Here is a 25226-nt window from a genome sequence, read left to right on the forward strand (position 1 = left end):
TTTTAGTCTTTGTTGTTTAAACTTGGCTAACTTTTATCACCTTGCAACACAAGACATCAGCTGACATCAAAACTGATCTGTCCTATGTAATAAACGATCTTCCGACACTACGCCCTTCTTCCTTCAAGAGAGGCTCCATCGATTCACGGTCTGATTTATTGATCGATTTCTTTGAATTCCCTGTCACCTCGGGTTTCTTACTCGACTTCCCCTTACGCGAGTACGGATGGCGCCGTTTCGAAATCTGCCGCTCTGCTTTCTGGCGGTACTTGGCGCGAGCTTCCTCGGTCACCCAGTAGTCGAGATTGACGGAACCCGAGAGGGTATCGCCTTGGTGGAATCCCCACGTGGTTTGAAACGGCTTGCCGAACACATAAGGAGCACGTGCTATCATGTGCATCCACGTGGCAATCCTGTGTACGATCATAGCCAGGAATTGGATGACGAGGACAATACCGAAGACGACCAGGAAGGCAAGACCTGAAGACAAAAGAGTTCCATTGCTTTAGAATGTGATATATGTTGTACCGAAGTACGAAGTAGAATGCGGTAGGTGTGATACAGCGCAATGCAAATGTTTTGATTTTAGGTGTGGTGGCGAAATGCCTATTGAGGTTAATGACTTTATATCTTATTAAATATAAAAGTGACCAACACAAAACTCCACTGTCCGCTTGCGAATGAAATCTGACCAGTTTTGACTGGTCTTGCTGTAAGGGCAAGTATGTAGACCTAATAAAACGGGCATCTTGTAATATCAAAATTTGTCACCTTATGTTCAAATAGCAGAGGCGTAAGCTGTACCGTACCTAGAGGGTTTGTACCCAGTACAAAGAGAACCTTTTCATTGGCAAGAAGTAAGATGAATATCAACCACAGTGCGTTCATCACGGCAAACAGGATTAGGTAGAAGTTACGAAGTTCAACAAGTTTGTCTGAAAATAAAATGCCAAAAATTATAGTTTTAAATTGTTACTTAACTTATTTGTACTGAATTGAATTAAATAAACTGTTGTGATGTTGAAGCATTGGGGATGCACTTTGTTTTAATGTAGTTGTGTAAAATATTACAATTACTAGTAGCATTACATCAATTGCCAGAACTTGGTATTTTACATTTTACAAAAGTAGATCAAGTTGCGTTTGATAAATGAAGAGTGCACAATTTCGTCAATCAACAGTTCTATTACCAACTAAATACCAATATTTCACAGCCAATATCTCATACTCACTTATAACTAGTTATAAAAAGTCACAAACCAATTTATTGATTAACTAGAGAATAGTTCTTGCCTTTTAGTTCTTCCTCCGTTCCAAACGCTTTTGAGTTAGGCAAGAGACACTTTTTCCTCAGTTTGTTCCAAAATTCATTCTCGTCTGCTTTGATCTCGTGCAGGTAATACAGCGGGAGGTCATCGAACTTTTTACGTGTTTCCTGCAACCGAATTTCCTCTGAAAATAAGACAGAAACCATGTGTCGGTTGCAATGTAACAGACTGAGATGAGATTCCATTTATTGGCAGTCTGATATATTTTTGAACCGCTTTTCTGTTTTAAAAAAGAAAAGAAATGCAAAACCAACAAATATGGGTACCTTGTATTGTTTCAATAGAGAATCAAAAGATCGGGCTTCTTACTGGATAAGAACGAATAGAGATAAAATAATCAGCATAACAGACAAGATAATTTGTATCTTACGTTCAGTTGGCCATCGTAGATTTTTTATCGCTTTGAGCAGAAACTTGAGATGACCTAGAAATGAAAATGATATGATTGTAAACACGCTGACTACTGCCTGTGTCATTTTAATAATACGCAGACATACGCTAAGATATTAAGATGAAAAAACTGATCGAACTATTTAGTCGATATGAGGATATAATAAACAAATTTGAGGTCTCCTGCAGTACTGAGACATTATCGCCATTCGGAGCACCCCGGTTGATTCCGTAGCCGTTGAAAAGTTACGGAATCATCCGAGTCTGCCCGATTGTAATGCTGCTTCACTGACCAGGTTTTCGAACTCCCAGATCATTTCGTATTTCTTCCTGAGACATTCCTTTCAAGATTTCAAAATCTTTGCGGTGAACTATTCTGTTTTTCTTGAAATGTGGGTAATACTGATCCATCCCCAAATACTGCAGCCATTCCCACGAGTCAATCTAAAAAATAATGACATTTCAGTAAGAGTTTAAAAATGGAAAAGTCTTAGAATGTCTAAACTTTTGCTTCTCAATAAAAGACCAATACAAATTATTGCCATGCTTAACTTAATTAGCTTGGAAATAGTTCTTAAAACAAAATTGACTGGATTTTCCCTTTAAGCTCTTAAACATTTACTCGAATATATGATAGTGGCTATATTATTTAATATATCCATGCATGTATGACAAAAAAACCGATAATCTAAAAAACAACGACATAAAAATGCTGCACTTATTATACAATAAGCAGGTGCGGATTTAGGCCGTCTTCTGGGTCTTCCGGAAGACGGTCAGATTTTCAAGTTTACATTGACGGATATCGAATTTTTCCTGTTGGAATACGGTCAAAATTGGAGGATGAATCAACCATGATAATTTGGAAGACTGTCAGTAAATAGCTCTGGATCCGCCCCTGATAAGAAACCAAGAACAGCAAATAAACATACAGGAACAAACGTTTCAATTTCTGGATGCGGTAGCTGTTTAATATCCTCTATGATTGCCTTCCGGTGAGCTTTCACCTCTACCCCGCAAGCCTTTAACTCCTTCTCCGTCATATCAGCCAAAAATCGGGTGTCATCAAACCCTTGGCGTCTCAACCTTGATGCATATTTTTTCTATCAAATAAAATATTTAAACGGATAGATAAGAAAGAGGAAAGAGCTAAAAGAGAGGGAGAAAAAGAAAAAAACATTTATTTATTATTATTGCTATTATTATCATCAAAATTGCTATTCTTTTACAGAAAAATTAATTAAATAATTCATTATTATTATTATTTGAACCACTGAACACATCTGTCGTACTTGGCAGAAAAAGGAAACTTTTTCATTCTGGCATGGATACTTTAATACTGGTTAAATTACCCAAACCTGCTAACCACAGAATTATGAAGTTACATTAGGTATGAGGCCAGCTTACCAAGTCCCCTTCCAGCCAGTTCTCCACGAGTACCAGGCCCTCCCTCGTGTCATTGTAGGAACTGTGGATGGACTTGGCTCTGCTGCGGTACGTGGCTGGAAGATTAGCCAGGGTTAAGTGTATGTGTATGAGTTACATACAGTGTATCATGGAGAGATAGAGGGAAGAGACAGCCCCATCCCCTTTTCAAAAAAAGAATGAATGAAGATTGATTTTAGGTTCGTAAAAATGCTGCTGTAGCATGTCCCTAAAAAATTGCGCTACATTTTCTGGAACATACCCCCGTGGGTAGATGGAGCTAAAATTTCCGCTACCAACTCGATGTTCTGTGGTTAGTTGCTCTTAAATGTGATTGTTACTTTTGAATTAAATCAATACCAAATGTATATGAAGAATACGTCTTATAAGATTTGTATTACACGCCAGCAAAAAGGGTAAAGGAAAGAAAACAGAGAGAGATAGAGAGAGACAGAGAGAATGATCCTTCGTGATACTCTCCTCTAGTAATCAGAGTATTCTCGAGTCTACCTACACGACTTCTGCCTGCCGTGGGACGACCGCTGGTACATAAGTTCTTCTCCGGTTATCTCATAATCACTGCTGTCTTCATCCTTTATGATAAAAACATACCAAATTTAGGCCTAGAAATGAGACGCATATATCAAGCATTTTAAAAACATTTTTCTTATTTATTAAAAATACATGCCCCAATTTCAAATGCACTTTTCATTATGTCTACGTTTAAAAAATAGAATTTACAAGAGTTGTTGAAAAAAAGATGGGATTGTCCGAAGCACCTCTTGTCTCGGGTTGGCCGACTCTCTGTACGTGTCCTTGGTCATGGTACTTAGGTGTCCGGTGCTGACGCTGACCTGGTCAGGATCTAGTGTTTCAACCGGTAAACTGCTCCTTCTCTCCACGTCAACTTGTTGCTCGGTTTTTCTGTAGAAACAGCTGAAGCAAAATAAGGAAAAAGTGTAATTTAGGTTTTTTCTGTTATCGATTTTGTTGAAAAAATCGGAAGTGTTGAATCTGTGAAGTGATTTCAACGCGGTAGTTGTGGTAGCACAATGCAGTTTGGGGTTTTCTGTCTACGGTGCACATTTTTACTCTTAGCAGCTTCGAGACCAAGAGCAGAAAACAGAGGCAAAGAGCAAATAAGCCTCAGTCGCTCATATTTTAAAAATAATTTCGTCAGATGCAATGATTTTGGCTAGATGTTCGTCCCGAACGCACGCCGTCCCACAACGGCCATCCGGTGGGATTAATCAAATGATCCTACAACTATGATGGGGACGGATATTAAAAATAATATTTACTAGGTAGATTTTTTTTTTTTTTTTTTTTTTTTTTTTGCTTTTCACAAAACGCGCTTTAGACAAAAATAGAAAGAAGAGCCAGGTGGGACATCTAATTAAGGTTTCTATGTTGTCTTTACTGCAGTTTGATATCTGAGCCGGCGTGACGTGTGTGAAAGTAATAATTAACATGTCCTTATATTTCATGATTTTTTGGTAATTTGACCTTTCCGAAAAGATATATCTGGCCCTTGATCCGATCTGATCTTATGTGCATACCAGCAAAGGTATCCTTTCCAAAAAGTTGCTATCTTAGTTCTCCATGGTACCGAGCTTGTCATCACGTTTGGTGTGTCCTTCTTCTCCTCACGCGTGCCTGTAAAACAAATATAGCAGAGAGTGGTTTGTGTTGCTACTGCCACACACACACACACACGCACACACACAGAGAGAGAGAGAGAGAGAGAGAGAGACAGAGAGACTGAGAGAGACGCACAAACACGAACGCATAAACACACAACAGATCTCTTTCTACACGCCCTTATAGCAAGCATTAGCGTCGTCTTCCGCTATATAGCATTTATCACCCAACACAACGGACAATGTGCTAGATGAGAGATAAACTATGAACTCACCCCAGGATCTGTCTGTTATGTTACACACACTGTATACCATCAGAAGCAGGTAGCCAGATGGAAGACACAGGAGGTACCACAGACCTTGGAACAGCGCCATCACTTCAAACAGATGCATCAGACCGGCCAGCAGAAACATGCCCACGATAGCTGAAAATATACATGATATTGTTTTAAAATTGATGTAAGTGTGGCGGGTGAAGCTTTGATGGAAAAAGTGTTGCGTGCCATGATAAATATAAAGGTGCGTGATTTAATTTCGGTTCATTAGCCTACAACTGGTACATATATGTACCGTATACAGATAATCGTGTCACTAAGTTGCAAATATTGTTGTGTCAGTGATATGAATGTTCCCTTGCCTGCAAAATACAGCGTAGTTGTAGACAATGGAATGATGCTGTTTGCCAAATTAACAGGGATAGTCTTTCCACAGTGTTCTGAAACAAAAAAAATGCAACATTTATAATTATAATTATAATTACCGTCTACTTCAGTAATTTACAAATCTGAAATTCTGTAGATATGTACTGGTGCCTACCGCCATATATACAAAGCCTATGACATCTGTAACAGGCATAAAAAGTGACATATAAAAGAAAAGTCTATCAGCATTATAACGAATAGTAGAAACGCATACATGAACTAAGGATATTTTTGCTCCTATGAGTATTATTTTTATACTGATAGGAAGAGAGCAGCATAGACGTATATTGCCTTGGCAGCATCTGTCTCCCTGCATTTCTTAACCTTGGTTTAGTCATAACCAACTACGTAGTCATATAGTCATAATCCTACCACTGCTAAACCATACGTACTGTATTCAGTAAGGTTAACGGCATGGGTGGCTCTGCCAATATCTTCCCCTATTTGGACAGCTGTTCCCACACTGACGGCAGCCATTATAAGGGCAAATACGAACGTCAGAATCTTCCCCACCTTTCCAAAAAGATTTATAGAAAACAAATATAGCATATATAATGCACAAACATATAAAAGTTTCTAGGCAGGACAATGGCATAATGCTTTGTTCTCTTCATGACGACCTGCTGAGGCAAATGATCTACAGTAGGACAAATTACTAGGCATATTCTTCAATTACAGAATGAGATGCAATTTTGTTTTAGCCAAGATGTGATCAAAGTTCTTTAAGAAATTTAAAAGTTTCCAACGTCACTATTATTAACCCTACTAAGCATCTGTGGCATGAATTGACGTGTGCAATGCGAAGGAGAACCAAACTCCTAATAACCACCTCCCCCAAGCTCTTTAGGAAGAATGGGACAATAATCCTCAAAACAGAATTGTTATCCTTGTTGAAAGTAGGCAGCGCCGCCTTCAGGAGATAATTACAGCACGCGGTTGACACACTCGCTATTTGACACGTGACCTTTAACTAGTACACCCTAATGCTAAATGTGTGTAAATTTGGTGACATTTGGTGATGTCTTCTCAATTTAACGGGAATTTTTTACCTCTGTGAAAATAAGAGTGAAACGTCGGATTTCAGGGGGTACATGTAATAAATGTGAATAAATGGTATTAAATATTGATATCTTCACCGCTAGTTCGTATTTTCTGTTTCACTAATCATGTTAGTTATGGCATCTGGAATGAAAATCACTATTTATAACAATTTTCACTTGTGATGTGATTATTTATAAATAAAAGCACATGATACTGGAGGTGGGACAACCTTTTGACCAATGTTGTATAACCCACACCAGCAATAACACACTGTGAAGCCAACACATGAAAAGGTATAGTAAGCAATCTAGCTTTACAGTGCCCTGACACTCATAGTAGGGGCACATATCACCAATATGTTTCCAAAGTAAAACAAAACGAAAATTTTGTATTACTTATAAGTTGAATGTTGTACCAAAAGTGTACTAGACGTAACATAACCTATCCTTACCAGTAGCTGGGTTTCCTGCGTGGTGAGAAGACATACCATGGCGTATGCTATGGTAATCAGTAGCAACAAGACCACCATCCAGTTAAAGTTAAGACAGAGAGAGTAGTTTAGTCCCCCTGGAAAGTGAGCGATTTCATTACACAGCGGAATAATCAGGACTTGATGAAACGTTTGCACACATTATAACGCACAAAAGGGATTTTTAAATTCTTCAAAGTGCACGACTTTTACAATAGAATCGCGATCCACTCAACATCATAATTGGAACTTGTGTTTTATGCAGATTTATATAAGTTTTTATATGCTTCATAAAAGCGTTTTTAAACCTCGAAAAAAGTGAGAGTCAATAAAACATGGGTCCCGGTATAGAAAACATTGCGCCCAAGATCACCGCCAAAACAGATAACTACATGTACAAAGAAACAAAAAGTAACGTAGGAAGTGGCATCAGAGTACAGTGTTCAGGCCCGTTATTTCATATAGGCACATGACACATGACACACATAACCTACCTGCGACGATCAGTATCACGGTACCCGGCCCTAGCAGCGTGGAAACCACCAACAGAGCTTGGTACAGGGCAAAGTACATACGGACCTGGTCGTTAAACTTGGTGACAAGGAGCCAGTCTTTCAAGATGAGGAATTGGTTGGCCAGCGTCGAAGGAATCCAGCGTCGCCTCTGCTTGAAAAACTCGTCAAAGTCTTCGGGACAGTGCGTGCTGTCCTCGGCGGCGGCTGAGTATTCCAAACGCCAACCGGCTTGTACCTATGGAATAGCGATATATCCAATATTAGTTAACATTTTACAGATTTCTGCATACGATGCTGTGATCTCGCATTTTTGTTCACTGCTTATATGTATGACTGTATAAATATTCGTAATATAGCTGTCACCTCCCTGACTAAATTATATATCTATGTACAGGGATCTTGGAAAATGTATTTATGGCCGATGTGTAGTGTTGCTGTACGCTTGTACAAATCTAAGGTGTTTTATCTATGTGTTTCCATCTGTTGCGTCAGATGTGCAAGTGAAATATGACGCACCATCAGCGTACACAGCCACCGGTCTTCACCCATATCTTTGGTCAAGAATTCGTCAGCCTTGGTCACCTTGGACGAGTAGAGGGGCAGGACATCTCGCAGTGCGGCCACCCTGTACACACTAAAGCAGCCTGGGCAGCACAGAACTGTTCCAAGGACGTCGTTGGCAGCCTGGTGAATAATCAATGACCCACTTATGCCATGAGATAACACTTTGACAATTGTGTTCAAACTATCCGGTACCAGCAACATATTCAATATTTGTCTCCACCCGGGACTTCACCCTACATCAAGATGCGAGAGAGGGAATCTAAACCTGATTCACACCCTAAATGTGCTGACGACTTAGGCTCAGAATAGGAAGCAAATTGGACGCGGTATCTTTTAGAATTCCCAACAAAATTAGCTGTGCGTTTTTTTTCTAATTATATAAACTTTGTAAGTTTGGTAAGCGTGTGCAAGAGAAATGTCACGACGAATAAATGCAATTACAATGGTGCCATTAAATGTAAATTGAATTACTGACAAATAATACATGTAGTCATTAGGTACTGCACTATTAGATACCGGTACGCACCTTCTGAAACCAGTGCCCGATGGCATAGTCAAATGTCTGATACCACACCAATGGCCCTGAGCCCATGGGGTGAGTGCGCGCGCACACGGCCCCCACGTTGTTGTCACGGACCATATTGTCCAGTAGCGCCTCCACGGAGTCTGTGGAAAACTTGACGTCAGCGTCTGTGGTCAAAATGAAGGTTTCGTGGTCGGACACTGAAATAATATATGCATTTAATGCGTTACTTAAATTATGGAATTTTATCCGCTGGGTCGAATTCGTTATTTACTTTAAAATCATTTTGTTTCATTGAATTTTTTATTTATTTTGGGAAGAAAACTTTGAATATGCGTTAAATGTGTATATATGCCTTACTGTCGTCGTTTGCTTTCATCAAGAAGTCCATGACATACGACATGTACATGACTTGGCTCCAACGTTTTTTATTCTTCACCTGTAATGAATTGAAATTCTGTAACTACATAAAATGTTTCAATGTTGATAGTTATATCTTAATTTAATATTGAGTCACTTCATTATTCAGTGGACGCTTGAAGGTGTTGCAAATATTAATTAACATCAAGTATTACGCCTACCTTAAAATTGTCCTTTAAGTGGATTGTCAACGCCATTCCGCGTTTTCCAGGGGGCGCTCTCAACTGCCAAGACATACTCATCCCATAGGGCGTCATCAGCCGTGTGGCTTCTATGGTCGGTGAATCTGTGAACACGACAGAATATGTTTGGTTTGGTATGTAGTAAATGTAACTTGGTGGAAGGTAGTAGGGAGCAAAGTGTTTTTCAGTTCAGACATTCATGTCAACGGTTGTCATTTTTAAACGCATTCGTGCGTTTTTAATTGTAGTTTACTATTAAAATATTAAAATCTATTCCACTTATTGAGAAACTATGTTGAGAGACAAAATAATTCTTTTTGAGATAACCTTTATCCATCAGGCCGATCGTTGTGATACAATTCAAAGCTATGTGCGTGGCATTTAGTGTGTTAGTTGTGCCAGAATAGAATTGACACAACGTGTTCAAGGAGGCGTGTCACTGAGGAGCAATTTGTTGGATGCGGCATCTGTTTTACGTTCACGCGTTAAGTATTTTACTCACCAAGGACAGTCTCTACCAATGACACCAACTGAAGTAGAAAATCTGACGCTTTCTTATCGCGGACTGCCGCATCAAAGAAGATATGTGCCTCAAAATGTCTGTCGAGGCCCGCCTGAGCACGGTTGATACATTCTAGTGATCGAAGAAACTGTTCCATCTCGTAGTCAGCCTAACAGTCATCAATAAACATACGAATATGTATAGGCCCTAATATTCAAAGCAATAAAGCATATTTTTTAAATATATTAAAATATATTTTGATATTAATAGGAGTATTCTCAAGGGAGCAATATGCAACTTTCAATAGACAATAGTACAAATTTTGTAATTTTTATAAGCAGGTCAAATGTTATTTCTCTTAAAAGAATGCTTTGTTTATGCATTAGTATTGCTATTTCTCATCCATCATGTGAAACATCGAGTTGCAGAAAGGATATGGGTGTCATAATGTCGCATTTTATCTAAATTTCATAACACTTCTGAAGGTTGATAATTCTTTTCGACTCAGAACTTTACCTCCCTGTACATAGTTGTGCAGATATAAACTCGGGTCCTCTTGGCTCTCTCCAGTGGCGCCTCGTAGCGGTACATACTCTGCGTTGTTTTGCGGGAAAGCTGTAGCCATTGCTCCAGCAGAGTAGCATTGTAACCCGGAAGCCAGAAAAGCTTTAAAAAGATTGTTAAAAATTAAAAAGGCACTTAGGTATAACACGCTTAGGTAGTAATGACCAATGTGTCTTATCAATAGATAATATTGAACTAGTCGCATAATGAATAGGAGTGAAAATTAAAGGTTTAGTTAGTGGCAATTGCTTCTATTTTTAAAAAAACATTATTGATTGATGTGGCGCATTGCAATATGTATTCTGAATGGTATAATACCAGTAAGTAGTTTTACTTACAAAAGGCTCCTTTTCCATCACGACAATTTGGTTTCTGAAGATGAAAACTCCTGTTGATAATATTTGAGCCAAGAACAAAGCGACCCCTGCAGGAACTTGCCAATACAAGGATTTTTCGAAGTCAATGACGCGTGCATCGTGAGTGTTCTCGCCTAAATATGTCCTTATAGCCAAAAACGCGACGGCACAAGGAGTGCTGAGAAGCAGGGGCAGGGCAAATGCGTACTTTTGCATGCACATCATGCAGGCAAACAGGGACAGTATATACCCCAGAAAACTGCACGTGATGTTCAGTATGAAGTAAATCACCAGGTTGCCGTGCCACGTGTTGATATCAAACCCTTTGTACTGTCCGATGAAGGTAAAAAGAGTTGACAGCACATCGGGATCATAGTGTATATCGGCCAGTGCAGCAAATGCCAAGGCTATGCACGGCGTAAGTACAAGTTTCCAGATGCTTGTGAGAATACTTTGTTTCCATCGGGCGCTGCTGTTTGGCATCACGTCAATGAGATCATCTATGTTTACAGTGCTGGCCCCAAACTCGCCACTTCGCATAGAGGCTGTGTGTGGCGAAGCTTGGATGTCTTGATCATCGATATAACTGCCATCTGGCGAGAGACTGTGGTTGGCAGCTTGCATTCTAACTCCAGATTGCCGTAAGGCAATCGTGCTTCGGGTCATGTTCCGCGACATTTCAAACTCCACGTGGGCGCTTCGTTGTGGATATAATTGAGCTTTCTGTATTAGCGGGCACCAAGCCAAGGAAAGGAACAACATGGCGATAGGTGTCTCCCAGGATAGACGCTCAGGAACATGTACGTCGGTGTAGCCTTGAAACATGGATGTCACCATACCACCGACCTCCATGAAGAATGCAAAGAGGAAGGCGAAAAAATGGATTTTGTTGGTTGTTTCCAGACGACGAAATGATTTCACAAGACTAGTGATGATAGGAATGAAAAAGACGCCGTTCATCAAGAAGACAGCCACAATTGGATTGTAGTTCCTCATAGTGATAAGACAAAGTAGAAGCAATCCGGTTACCTCCAGAATACTGCCAACAATCCCCTGCAATTGTATTCAGCTACGCTTTAATGCATTCACTTTTGGCAGGAAGAGATATATAACTAAAGATATTATCTGAAATGGTTACATGTAAGCCTACTGGGTATTTTCAGTAAATGGGACATAAACTATCCCCTTCATTCTGTCCCTACCCTGAGGACAATGACCCATACCAAAACTATTACCCCTCACAAACTACATAAAGCACCAGTCTACGGAGATTAGGATTTAAATTCTATGCCCCGCCCATAATTATTTCCATGCCAATGCAAGTATTGTTTACTATGTATTCCGGGTGCCATCTGAATACAAGCCGATCATTTACATAAAGAAAAGTTAGACATTTTAAGGTTTTCTTCCCGCGTACTGAGTGAAACTATTTTTGTCTACATAGCACATAATTTAAAAAACTTAAATTCTGACTGAAAAAAAAATAGCAAGCGGAAAAATGTAACAACAGATAAGTGATACAAGCACATATGACTCCCACTAGCATACATGTATCATGGCGTCACTGTTTGACAATTAGCTGGGCAAAGTGGGCATACAGCACTTGCGGCAGCTATTTACAGACAACCTTTAAACAATTTTGGACTAATAAGCCCACATAAATAATATAATGGGCATGTTGAAGTATTTTCAGAAATTGACAGTCTTTATCACTATTAGTTGGCTTCATATCGTGACAGGTACATATACATGATGATAAGATACCAGAGATACACTGACAGTAGATAACTGGGCAAGGAGAGGAGGGGGCGTCTGCGCATGCGTTACATGCCAGGTGACACAGACGATTTTCAGTGGTTCGAAAGCTTTTCGTTTTTCAAAAGACATCGATTTCACATTATTTTACACATTGGTTTTACACCATTCACACAGAAATAACGAGTTAGGTCCAGATAAGAATGTTTGCAACTCTGTAAAATTAATCCCATGAAAAAAACAATTCCTACAAAACTCTGCAGGAATCGATAGGAATAATACAGGATATATGGGACTCTTTAGAAAGAATACAGAACTTTATTGGGCTGTATGGGGATTTTATTGCACGCCCTACATGATTCCAATCTAGGACATATGTCCTATGGGACCCTATAGAAAATGTCCGTATTGAACCACCTACCCAGAACACGGCCAGTCCTGAGGGCCAGGGCATGTCCCGCCTGAAAGACCCCACCCACACCGCCACCACCAGGGTCACGAGGTACGGGAACATGGTTGTCAAGATCACCATCAAAAACGCAACCTCCTGGCGCAATTTGTTGTTATCCGAATGCTGTGATGGAACTGTTGGTGCAACTTCTCTCCTTCTTGGGTAACTTGTGTTAATTTTTCCCAAGTTAAAACCGGTGCTGTTGGCGTCTTGGAAGGTTTCGTTGACTGCTCGTGCTATGTAGACTGCAGAGAGTTTGCTCGCCACGATGGCGGCAGTGACACAGGCAAACATGGCAAAAGTGACAAGCCATTTTAAGATGGTCAGTGCCTTTGATGGCCGCTGGCTGTAGAGGAGTCTGGCGTTCAACTCGGCCTCTACTTTCGATTTTTTGCCCACTGTCAGATGTTCGTCATATGTGGCGTCTGGGGTGTCAGCGTCTGCGCTATTTTGGAAAGATTGTACTTTCGCCGTTGACCGAAACTGAACTTCTTGCCCGCCAGCGACTGCGTTCTGCTCCGTTACTGGTAGCGTTAAAGAGTCGCTTCGCTCGGAAGCCATTTTTTGTTTCTGTTGCCCAAGAACGGCCGCTTGACTTGTCTGAATGCTTGGCTTTTCACGTGTTCAACATACGAAGGCTAAAAGGGCGCAGCCGTGATCGTCACTGTGCGACAATAATCACATGTACTGGTTATCTACTGTAGCTCTGGATTTAAACATATCCTCTATATAAATACTGGACGGAAAACCGCTGGAATCGGCCAAACAATCTGTATCACTATCACATGCACCGAGGCAAATCTCGATTCAATCCAATAGTTTACATAACAGTGCGTGTTATCTCTAAGTACCGATATTAGAAATAATAACGCCGTGTGCCATATCTGTGGAAATATCTAACAATGTCTCGTCGTGATTTCATACACAAAGGCCAACGATGATGACACATCTGCGTCTGAAAGTTTTTTTTTGTTTGTTTTTTGGTTCATCGATACCATTTCTAGATAAACGTATATACCTATTTGTAAAACATAATCCCACCGGCCGTTGGCAAAAATTGTAATTGTTATTTATTCAGTTTACAACATTATTTATAACATTATAAACATATTTATTTATTTATTTATTTATTTATTTATTCAGTTTAGAACATAACTTACAAATCACAGTCGCGCGGTAGCGTTCTGGCCAGTTCTGGTAGTCGGCGGTAAGAGAAGGCTACTACGGTAATGAAGTCAGGATGTACATGTGTGCCGCTGATGATAAACAAGGACAATATAAAGGAGCAAATTTTAAGCTATTTCAACAAAGTCTTATTTAAAAACATATTCACGCATTAAAAAGGAATCTAAAAATTACAGCAACAGAGTAGAAAAAGGCAGAAATTTCATTCTGAGCATGAAAGTGATCAGATATGTTAAGCTTGTCAAATGCGCGGTTGTGCAAACAACCGAGTCCACACTGAAAAATTGTCAGCGAAATGATTCATTCAATCGGATATGAATAAACCAAGATAATTAAGATATTTCATTTCAAACATTAATCTCTGCATCTTGTAATGTCTAATATAGTACTTCTTAATACATAATTAATCTTTAACCCTACAGAAGTAGATGATATAATAATAATAATAATAATAATAATAATAATAATAATAATAATGCACCTAGACTATCAGTTAAACATGTAAAACACACACACCATACATATATCTAATTATTTGAAAATTTCTCCCTTTTATATCTTTTAATATTTTCATGACGCTCAGTTTTTCTTTCCTTAGACTTCTTTTCTCGGAGTTATTCTTAGTGTTAATGTATAAGAAACAAAGGCCATCAACACATTTAGATCGGGTAGCTAATCCGCTTGAAGCAGTAAGTATAAATTAAGGTGGGACAGTGCGTTCGAAATGAAGACGTAACATGACCGTCTTTATCAACGCACAGTGTAGGTCCGTCTTTCCACGAAACACTGATGGTCCAGTCCAGCAAATCGTTTTTAGGTTATCTCGGGCTAAGATCTAATAAACAGATCTTAGTCTCGGGGAAACAGCAGTGTCTCTGGTGTGGAAGGGAAATGGTGTCAGGGACCACAGTATTGAAAAAAAAATAATTAATGTATTTAAATGTTACATACTTGTCGTGGTAATAATTCAATCAGGGAAAGCTATAATAGTCTATAAGTACATAGCTTTAGGTAATATTTCAAACCTAACAGTTCAAATTTTAATGTGCTTTGTTTCAATTTAATAATAATCCGTTAGATCTTGATTACATGGATTTATTTTGTTGTGCCCGCCAGGAGGGGACGGACTGGTGTTTAAATTAACCACTCACTTTATGATTTATTCGATTGACAATTTAATCGATAAAGTTAAGCATAAAAGTTAAGCATAAAATTCTGTGAACTCAAATCTAGAGATGGAAAAGACTAAAGAATGGAGATGTCTGGAAGCTTGAAGCTTGGATTTGACATTGCTTGTATCATGTAAAGTTTTGTTCAGCTAAATACATTCTATTGAAGTTTCAGTATGGTGTCATTTCATTCTGTGCAGAATTTAGGACCTAGAACCTGGGAATCTCCGTAGCAGTAATACACATTCCGTTACCCAATGATGTGAGCCCATTGTGCCCCTCTCCTGGTGTTTTATAAATGAAAAGCCGAAATACTTTCATACCGTTAGCTTACGACCAACATGGGCGAAGGCCTTCATCAGACTGATGTGAGTAGATGTTGACACTCATTGACCGCTAGGTGGTATAGCGGCCAGGACCCTCTTATAAATGTCAGGTAGATCGACCCCCGTCCCTATTCATGGTTAGCTGGTAAATTACGCCCAAGTTGGCCGTAAGCTAACGGTACGAATATATTTCGACTTGTGTTTGATAATTTTCATTTATGATGCAACTACCAAGCAAATGAAAATTTTGCTCATCCTGATGGTTTATTATAAAGGATTTTTTTAATGTATTGGGGGGGGGGGGGGGGTCCGGGTTATACATGTAACAAAAAAGGTCTCTCATAAAAGACATTGCATGACATTTCGCAAATGATAATCTAACCGTCTTCTTCTTCTTGAGTAAGTGTAAATGTTGTAAGTAAAGTGAGGTGTTGGTTGTACCCCGTAGGTCAAAATGCCTGATTGTGCTAGCCTCCGTCTCTCTTGCCTCCTCACATTACACATACCCACGAAGAAAAATGTAAAAAAACATAATCTTGACGCAATCTCTTTTACAAGAGCATAGGCCTAAAAGTATCTTCGGACTGTGAAAAACGGGCTCTTCCACCGTGCTTAGCATGGTCCCCGTCTGTCGCAGATTCGCATTATCTAGAAAAAAATGGACATGAGTAATAATGTGTCCAAAATTAAGTTAAAGACGGACAGTAGAAGACAAAACACAAGCGATGGTGACAGCACGCGCCAAACCTATTGCAATGAGACGGTTGAGGCGTTTAGAAATCTGTATTATAAATACTCATGACTGGATTCCTCCCCAACAAAGCGCTTGGAATATAAATTACACGTACCCCTCGCCCCTGCGAAAATAACACCTCCGATATTAAGGAATCAAATTTTTCAAATGCGAGCCGGTAGGGGTCTATAATATCCTTTAGTTGGCATAAAGAATGCAGGTAAACGAAGCCTAAACACGACGAACAATAGACGAGTTGTGAGCATTGTGCCCAAGGCAAACAATAGGGCGGTGACTGTGGGGAGATTGTTATGTTAATACCGAGCACAGGTAGACATTGCCTGGTGCGGACTTAGTGTAGTGAAGTTCAACACATACGGTGTGTTATAAAGACACTACCAGGAAGAAGCGGTAACTTCTTCAGGGTTCGTGGGGTCAAAGATGATTTCAAGCTGACGTTAACATAGTAACGCCGCGTTTTAACTTCCTCGTAGATCCTAAAAGCCACAAGGGAGACGCTGTTTGTAGTTGTTGGGGATAAAAAGGAGCAGAGAGGAGAGAGTAGACCTGCAAAGGACATCTTTACATACAAGTGACTACATGTACCACACCCATCACCAGTGAGTCAAGAGGGCGGTTACAACATAAGTGTGGCCGGTCAAATGATTCTGGGCAGTGTAACGACACAGAGACCCGCCTTAGCCTCTGAGAGAGGGCTATAAGTTTCGTTATCGGATTTATATTGTGAAATCATGTATAATAAGGAGGGATATTTTACCAGTGCGTAAACAGTAGTACAGAGACGACTGAGGAGGGGTTTGGCCAGCATACATCGTGCTGGAAGACGGAGGAAGGCCCCTGAGTGGTCTGATTTAAATAACACATAACAGGTAATATCTGATTTCTTATTACAAATGAAAATAATTATTTAAATAAAGTAAATGTCACTTTAGCTCCCAGGATCCAGGGCCTCTTGCTGCATTTGCAATATTGGGTTAAATTTCACAAATTTATTAATAGTCACACGCAAAATTAGTTAATTTAATCAAAATGAAAATTATTGTGGCCTTGACGGATTTATCATTTCCACTATTTTGTACGGTGCTCCAATAATAGAATTCTATTTTTCCCCAATATCTTCAATGTAAACAATCAGTGAAGAGTTTTTTATGCAAAATTAGGATCCGCCAGTGTGAAATAAGACTTTTTCTCAGTTATTGAAATCATCGTCTGAATTCTAAATGTTTCAAAGAGCATTTCCCAGCTTACCTCATGTGTCTAAAGATCTGAAGGTGTGAATATACACTAGTAAATTTTAAATATATTAATTAAAATTAATGGATGCAAGTCTTTCAAGTAGTATTCGGTTAATATTTCTATTTCTGTTTTATTTAAGATTATAAAGAAAAGGAACTCAGCTTTAGCTTATCACTGGAAAATTTGACTTATATTTCATGAGCTCTGACAGCTGCCAAACATATGATAATTGTAAAGATATGTGTATACCAAGTTTTGCTTTCGGCAAAACATAAAACGATTACATGTTGAATTCTTAACCTTGGCCCATTCTTTGGTTTGACTCACAACTCTGTAATTTTTCGCCAATTTTATTATTCCTTTGTTTAGCGCACTTTAGCTTAATTTGAACTGAATATATAACCCGTAATTTTATATATCTATAATTATTCCATTAATTATGTCCATTAAATACTTAACAAGTTCAAATATGTATAAATGTCTTTGTTCATAAGTTTCTTCGTTTTTTAAATTACCTTTCTGAATGGTCGACAAGTTGAAAACATTTCATGAGAGTTTATATGTTCATCATAAAAGCTCAACTGAGCTATGACAAGTGGTGCTTCCTGTCGTCCACACCTGACATACATTAACTGGACACCGAACATATGTCAGGGATCACACCGTCCGCGTTCTAAAGATCTCACCTCAGCTTAGCCCTGCCTGCATAGAGAAAGATTGGAATGACATACAATTTCTTTGTTTGCTGCATTAATAGCATTCCCCTGCCATTCCATCAGTACCATACAAAATTACCGCATGTGTGAAAACTGTCCCCATTTACGTAAGAAACTGTCACCGAAGTGCCACAATATAAATTAATGCTTTACACATAGGGGGGACCAGTATGTTTTAGTAACATGTATTTCATATGTGGCATTTGTATATTTATTGGCATGTCAGCTTAGTGCAAATGACCATTCTTTTGCTAATGTATCTCACATGAATCACCGTATGCACAGACCTCTGTGTTAGTTTATGCACATTTTTTTTGAAAGGTGGTTTATTTGCTTTTCACGATGGGCTGAAATGCAGGTTAATACAGCTATGATAAAATCGGGACTTAACTACAGCGATTAGAAATAATCCTCTAATTTAAGTATAGACTTATAACAGAATGATTTTGATTTGTTTTTATCAAGAATTTTTAGTTTTAATTAATCTTAGATAGATACACAAATAGCATTTAATTCAAAACCATTTCCAGTGGGTTTTTCTTGACATTGTGCGTTAGGAAAAGAATCATATTACAAGTAATATTTACGCGTTATTTCAAGCCTGCTGTACTATTTGAAAACATTTCTTTTTTGAAAGCTTTTTCGTGTTTCCATTGTCCACCATTGTCGTATTATTTTCAGTATCAAATATCTCTTTCATTTTTGCAGGTCTCAGTAAAAAGTCAACATGGCGTTAGAATCCGATTTGATTGGCGTGCTAGTAGGCGGGGTTATCGGAGGCGTAATTTTGATCATTGTGCTCATTCTTCTGTGCTATTTAGCGTGCAGGTAAGTGTAAATATGACACATACGTATTTCTTAATCCAAAATAATTTTTTAAAGTATGGTATATGTAATCAAATTCCAAAGCAGAAGAGATATGCCTCGGCCTCAATAACCCACCCTGAGCTTGAAAAGGCAAGGGTTGCTATAGTGTATAGGTTTGTTTCAAGTTATCTCTGAAGCTCAGGGTGGGATAAACAGACATGATTGCAAAACCATATCAACAAATATAGCATGAAATAGGACCATTTTGTATCGTTTTAACTTTCAAGCAACACATTCTGTCGTATCACTTTTCAAGTGCAAGTATCTGTGATTCTTCGCCCATTTTCAATCCGCAGATCTAAACCAAAGCAGAAATACCAGAAACACCGCCAGTTCTACGACCCCGGTAGCTACCTTCCCTCAGTGGAACCGTCCCTTGTTCACGGGAGCGTATCCAGTCTTACAAAACCCCACCACGCCGGCCGTTGGATATCCTCTGACCCTTACGGCGGCTCTCTACCCACCGGTATGAATAGGTGGGGCTCCAACCCGGGGATGTACGCCGTGGGACCCAACCCCGCCTACCAGCAGTTCCACAGGGGATTCCACGGGTTTGAGAACTTGGAGCGCGGGAAGGCGCACTCAGAGCAAAGATTAGATACACGTGAGTAGCAATTCGTGTTAAGCAAATCGAAGCATTTATTTAATGTATGAACCCCAATTTTCTGTAACCGTTTCGGCCAAAATCTGCTTAAAATTATTGAAACTTAAGCAAAGACACTGACTAATTATATAGCTATTAAATAGCTGTACTACTTTGTATAGTACATTACACTGAGCGTCAGGTCAGATGTATGTCAGCTTCTTCATTCACATAAGTAGGCTTCAGATTTGACTTCCTCTGTTGAAAAATCACCTGCCTCGATCCACTGGTTAACATATAACCCAGGGCGTATTAAAGGAAAAAATAAAGGTGCGCTGTCTCCATTTTCAGTTGGCGTCTCCCGTCAACCTGTTCGCCGTGCCAATAGCAGTATGTTGCAGCCCCCTCCTGGGAAAGCGTTCTACCAGGCTAGGTCGCCATTTGTGCCTTTAGAAACCAACTTCGAGACACAGTTACAGGAAACATTTATATCTGGTAATGCCTCAATATTCCTCATTTTTTTAAAAAGTATAATTAATTTAACCTGTCAATTTCAAAATGCCGATACTTTGTGTTCAAAAACGCTAAGAAAAATCTCAATAAATTTTTTCCGTAAATTGTCTACAAATATTAAGTCAGATGTGTTATTTTCTTTTTAAATTTCTATAAGTTGATATCCTTTCTGATCATGAGGCGAGAAATTCGCCATCTTGCGTTGGGTCCGCCCATGAAAGTTAACTGAACATTTGCACATTTTGTTTTTTTGTTGTATTTCCAGACGGCACAATACGTGATAACAGTGCTTTATTTGACATGCCCCGACACAGCATAGAGTCCTCGTCGCTAGGGACGCCTGGTTCCAGAGCAAGACTCCTGAAAAATACTAATACAGACGGTGGTGCGTATAATTTCGGGTATGAGAGCGAAGAGGAAGGAGAAGAAGAACAAGAACAGCAAGCGTCCCCCAATCATATCGGCGTAGTTCGACCCATTAGCAGGGCTAGTCATGGTACTTCGAAATCTGACGTTGGTAAGTGGGCACTTTGGCGTTTTTTAGTAGATTTTTAGAAGAATTTATTTCGGGCGTCTATTTACGTTACCCAGCAGAAGAAACTGTTAAGCTTTTGGCACTGTTTTTTATTTTGTTGAGTCTTAGTTGTTAAACTGCACCTAACTGACGACTATAACCTTATGCTTATTGTGCTGTTATTTGGTCGTCTGGCTAAGACCTCCGCTACAATTAGCTTTTAATTGTTGAAATTTCTTTTGTTTCATCTCGGCCTTCTTTTTCTTTCAACACAACTTTCGCTTTGGTTCCGTATTATTTTATTTGTGTTTTTCTCAGGTAAAGGGTAGTTATGTATAAACTTTATTATTTCCCCCTCTTGTGATACTATTATGTTCCATGTGCTTAGCTTTCTCCAACCTTTTGCTTCATCTCTTCTATAGGGCAACACGTAAATGAAACTGCTGAAGCATTTAAGTTCTTGGACGGTTATTTCAAAGACGAAGAAGTGACACCTATTGTTGGGAAGCGTAACTAAAAGTAAGTACCAGCGCATCCTCCCGTTTTTGTACCAGTCCTACGTTCCAATGCTTTCATTTTGGGGATAAGGCCGATTAGCTAGAATAACCTTTGTTTTGATTTTTTCATCTAAGCTCCATGTTTTCAGGTCCATTTCTGGTCTGTTTCAGATAAACAGAGTGATGTGAGTGACATTAGTGGCGTCTACTAGGCGGTGTGCCGATAACATAACTCATTTGCGGTGTTACCACGGCGTTACCAGACACCTAGGAAGTACCATGAATGGGAAAGAGGCTTTTCGAAATCCTTCCATAAAACGGGTACCTCATATCCAAAACAATGACAGACGAGCCATTTTGCATGCTTCCCTACATCTTAGACTTGTCAGAAGGTATTTAACTATGAATACATGAATTGGCCGTGAAGCTAGATTGTGATAGTTACTGATACGAAGCTCTACGTGCATACTGAAAGCAAATAGATATACTCTGTACAAAGTGATAAAAGGTGCGCACAGTTCATTGGGCACGTGTGTTAACACACGTTATACATGTACATGTAACTGGATTGGGTCCAAGTACATTCCTCAACTTTTTTACTGTGTTGTAACAGTGAAAGATAAGACACAATGCAACGGATATATGCAACAGAGCGGAAATTATGGCGCATCATCAGCTGTTTATCGGAAGATAACGATGCTGAACATCCTGAGACTTGATAATTAAATTGAGGAGACAAGTATCACTAACACACACTGGGAATTAACACACTCGTGAAATCTTCCAAATTTGGGTGCTTACCAAGAGGCATGACTACACCCAGATATAAAATTACTCCTGGAATCAATATTACACTTGAGAGTAATTCACTTGCTCGAGGGGAAAAAGTACAAGAAATAATAAATGTTTTAGCTTGTCATGAGTAATTGATAAGCAATAGGAGCTGACTTTGTTTTCAGTCCCCGTGAAACCAAGGTGTATACAAGGATGGATATTATTTAACAGACAATGCTACATTGTGGAACTCCCAGAACTTTTCATGTATTGTATTTGAATCCAGTGTTTCTGTTTTATCAGTTGGAATTCAAAAATTGTAATTACTTACAGCACCAAAGTTGGGTGCTTATCGCTGGTGTATAGTGTGGTGTCGTGGACGTTTTATAAAATAATTGTTCGATTTTTGTTTAAGTATAGAGCGGGTCCTAATTTAAATACAAGAGGTGATTTTTTTTTTTTTTTTTTTTTTTTTTGTCATTTATGGTTAATTTTCCCTTTTAGTATGACATATTTAGCCACACAGAAGAAAAATGATTAATAATATCGAAATGCTATGTAGAACTGGATAATTACTCAAGGATCTTTCCAAGCTTAATCCCCCTTATTTTTACAATGACTATTTTGAGATGCTTTTTGCAAATATCATCGGCCAATATGTGTGTTGCTTCGGAAATCTCTTGTTGTTTCATTGTTTACCTACAGCAGTATTCTGTTTTTATGAATATTTTTAAACAGTGCTAGAAACCTCTAACTGTATTTTTATAGTATTTTGAACATTGATACACTGTTATTTGATTCGGTGTGTTTTTCATAGCTTTATAGAGAATTATGGTTCAAATTTGTTATTGCAAGATTATATGGGAGGTTGAGTGATATGGTAGCCGATTAAAGATCTTATGTGAAGTGTTTTAGTTAAATATAACATAAATTGTTCTTGCCAGTCATTTCATTTTTGTTAAGTGTAAACTGCTGATAACTTTTCTAGCTTACCGCAGTCCAATGAGAGTTACTGCGTTAATGATTTTTTTTTTGGTGCAAATTTTGTAGTATTTAATGTAGATGTAGATATGCTAATATCTAAGTATTAATAAGGAATAAAACGACCGTTATGAAAATTAATCCATAAACGATGTCTGACTTGTGGTGTTTGTTGTCATGATGTGTAGAAGAAAACAAAATGGATTGATTTTCTTTCTTCAACTCGAGGAATAATTTCGAAATACTATATCAGAGTCCGAAATCCCGAAATACAAACGTGATACTTACAAAAAATAAGTTGTTTACCAGATGTAAAGTATATGTTTTAATCAATCTTTAAATCAATTAATTAATTAATTAAATAATTAATAACATCATCTGTCAAATGTTCTCAAAAACATGCAAAAAAAAAAAAAAAACATTTCTGAGGCTGGCGATGAGTGGAATACAGAAAGGCTGTTGTCAGTATAACAGTTGGTTTTCTTCTTCCGATCAAGATAATTCGATTAAGTCGGAAATAAGGAGGTAGAGCGTTGTGGAGTTTTGATCCATCAGTTCTTTTATCAATTATAATTTTAGAGTGGAGACATGTCACCACACAGAAACTCCTATAAAATGGCCATTGCCTCGCGTATTCTTGGGCTTCGTGTTGGCTTTAAATGTTTTCCCGGGGGTGTGGGGGGTTGTCTGTCAGCCTCTAGAGGGTATGCCTTTAAAAAAGATTCACTATGATGCGATTTCGCTTGTCTGGCAGTTGTAGAGCAGATCATTAATCCCCCCTCCCCTGAACTAGGATAGAAAAGTTACTTATTGTACCTGGGGTTGGCTAAGACTACTTTTACCGTAAGCGTGAAAAAGGTGACCAAACTGTGTTAGAGAAGCCAGAGATCTATTCACCATTTTATTCCGTCCTTAGCTTTGATTGCTTGTCTAACTTAAAGCTGGTGGATATTTGGAATCTATTTATTCTCATCAGTAGGTTTGAAAGCATTTTGTTTCTAATTCAGCTCCTCCTAATGTGACTTAATTATCTCGAACACTCACGAGAAAATAGACAATACCACTGTGTGATACTACTGTGTAAAAAAGTATGTAGAACATTGTCGAAGTGTATGTCTTTCCTCCACAAAGCAATTATTTGGAAACACTCTTGGAATTTACGACAACCTTCAGCATTTCCCCAACGATATTAAGTAAGACGAGCGGGAATTAAAAGTGCGGTAATTTCACACATGGAGCCACTAACTTTAATGAGAATTACCACCTCCTCCTTCTCAGTGATGTAGGTACTACATGTACTGATATGTAATGGGTACATGTGTACTGTTACTTCCACGAATGTCGTTGATAGAAAGCTCTATAATTAACTTAATATTTGCAGTTGCAGCTCTTAGCAAGCTCATATTTACGTTTATGTCACTGGGATAAGTTATCTTTAACAAGGTCAAATTCCACTCATTTCCTTTCCGTTTTTATCGACTCGCAATAAGTTGCGCTGGGTATTTAATAAATATGGTTACACAAACAAAATAGCACAAACACCTATGAAACTGTTGAACAAGGGGGGGCGCAGTCGATCATACGGACTAAGATGTTTAGAACCCCTTTTTGCTTGACCAGTCTTTGCCTGCAATCCAAGTATTTCAGATGCAGGGAAATGAACTTATTGGATTGGGGCCATGTGTTACATGTAATTCCTTGTCTTCACATGTAGGAGTTTCGTAAATGAATATCTAAAAAGCAAATACATGTACTAAGCGCTGTAACAACAACAACAATATTGAAAGGTTATCAACAGTTTTTTAATGTCAGTTGTTCTCACTTCGTTGAGCAGCTTAACGATGAAGTGTTGAACTTGCACGGGATTGCAGTTCTTTTCTTGGTGAAAAAAAGGATAGCATTTCCTATATTCACAAACAGTGTAATGACTGAAAATTATCTAAAAAAAGACGGTACAGCGTGACACGTTCTGCCTTTAGTCTTACACGATTGTCTGGTACCGTACAAACAACAAATGAAGATGGCTTTTCTGCCAAATGGCCCACTTGCTTAAAACCCCCTTTACACTGGACGGCGTCGTTTCTGCGTCCTTTGTGCGACAATAAAACTGGCGGTCGTAGAAAGGAGGCACAGGCATCGCTTTTACTCTCAAAAGGGGTCGTACTACGGGACGCAGAAAGGACGCCGTCCAGGGTAAAGGGGGTTGAGTGATGATATATATAATAATTTTTGCGGTTTGGACCATTTCAAGAAAGAAGAAGAGTTTGCCACTGCTGGAGTAGTCT

At 38.8% G+C, this 25226-nt stretch overlaps 2 protein-coding genes across 2 annotated transcripts; one reads left to right on the top strand and one right to left on the bottom strand.

Annotated features, from left to right (window-relative positions):
- Positions 1-82: 82 nt before the first annotated feature.
- On the bottom strand, positions 83-13571 carry LOC106171524 (uncharacterized). The gene is made up of 23 exons (XM_087007144.1): positions 12797-13571; positions 10603-11673; positions 10217-10366; positions 9701-9869; positions 9178-9302; positions 8957-9035; positions 8600-8796; positions 8026-8193; positions 7489-7744; positions 6977-7092; positions 5877-5997; positions 5354-5498; positions 5059-5261; positions 4703-4799; positions 3923-4079; positions 3658-3736; positions 3126-3220; positions 2651-2821; positions 2012-2162; positions 1699-1752; positions 1294-1452; positions 810-935; positions 83-480 (listed from the first exon to the last, which is right to left on the bottom strand). The coding sequence occupies exons 1-23, from the start codon at positions 13385-13387 to the stop codon at positions 83-85; spliced, it is 4878 nt and encodes a 1625-aa protein (XP_086863270.1). The 5' UTR covers positions 13388-13571.
- A 2989-nt stretch (positions 13572-16560) lies between these two features.
- Positions 16561-23082, top strand: LOC106171534 (uncharacterized). Its single transcript, XM_013551928.2, has 7 exons — positions 16561-17129; positions 18921-19040; positions 19376-19683; positions 20014-20157; positions 20441-20692; positions 21112-21208; positions 21358-23082. Exons 2-6 carry the CDS (start codon positions 18940-18942, stop codon positions 21204-21206), a joined length of 900 nt encoding a protein of 299 aa, XP_013407382.2. The 5' UTR covers positions 16561-17129; positions 18921-18939; the 3' UTR covers positions 21207-21208; positions 21358-23082.
- The last annotated feature ends 2144 nt before the right edge of the window (positions 23083-25226 follow it).

The sequence above is a fragment of the Lingula anatina genome, chromosome 2 (genome assembly GCF_051362555.1).
Source record: "Lingula anatina isolate TDL-2025a chromosome 2, LinAna3.0, whole genome shotgun sequence".
NCBI lineage: Eukaryota > Metazoa > Brachiopoda > Lingulata > Lingulida > Lingulidae > Lingula > Lingula anatina.

What these genes read in the sequence shown, in the direction of transcription:
- LOC106171534 (XM_013551928.2), top strand. Translation starts at nt 18,940, where the DNA reads ATGGCGTTAGAATCCGATTTGATTGGCGTGCTAGTAGGCGGGGTTATC. An exon ending in AGAGCAAAGATTAGATACAC is followed by an intron (nt 19,684 to 20,013) that starts GTGAGTAGCAAT and finishes CTCCATTTTCAG; the next exon opens with TTGGCGTCTCCCGTCAACCT. An exon ending in ACAGGAAACATTTATATCTG is followed by an intron (nt 20,158 to 20,440) that starts GTAATGCCTCAA and finishes TTGTATTTCCAG; the next exon opens with ACGGCACAATACGTGATAAC.
- LOC106171524 (XM_087007144.1), bottom strand. Translation starts at nt 13,387, where the DNA reads ATGGCTTCCGAGCGAAGCGACTCTTTAACGCTACCAGTAACGGAGCAG. An exon ending in CAGGACTGGCCGTGTTCTGG is followed by an intron (nt 11,674 to 12,796) that starts GTAGGTGGTTCA and finishes ATACAATTGCAG; the next exon opens with GGGATTGTTGGCAGTATTCT. An exon ending in TGATGGAAAAGGAGCCTTTT is followed by an intron (nt 10,367 to 10,602) that starts GTAAGTAAAACT and finishes ATCTTTTTAAAG; the next exon opens with CTTTTCTGGCTTCCGGGTTA.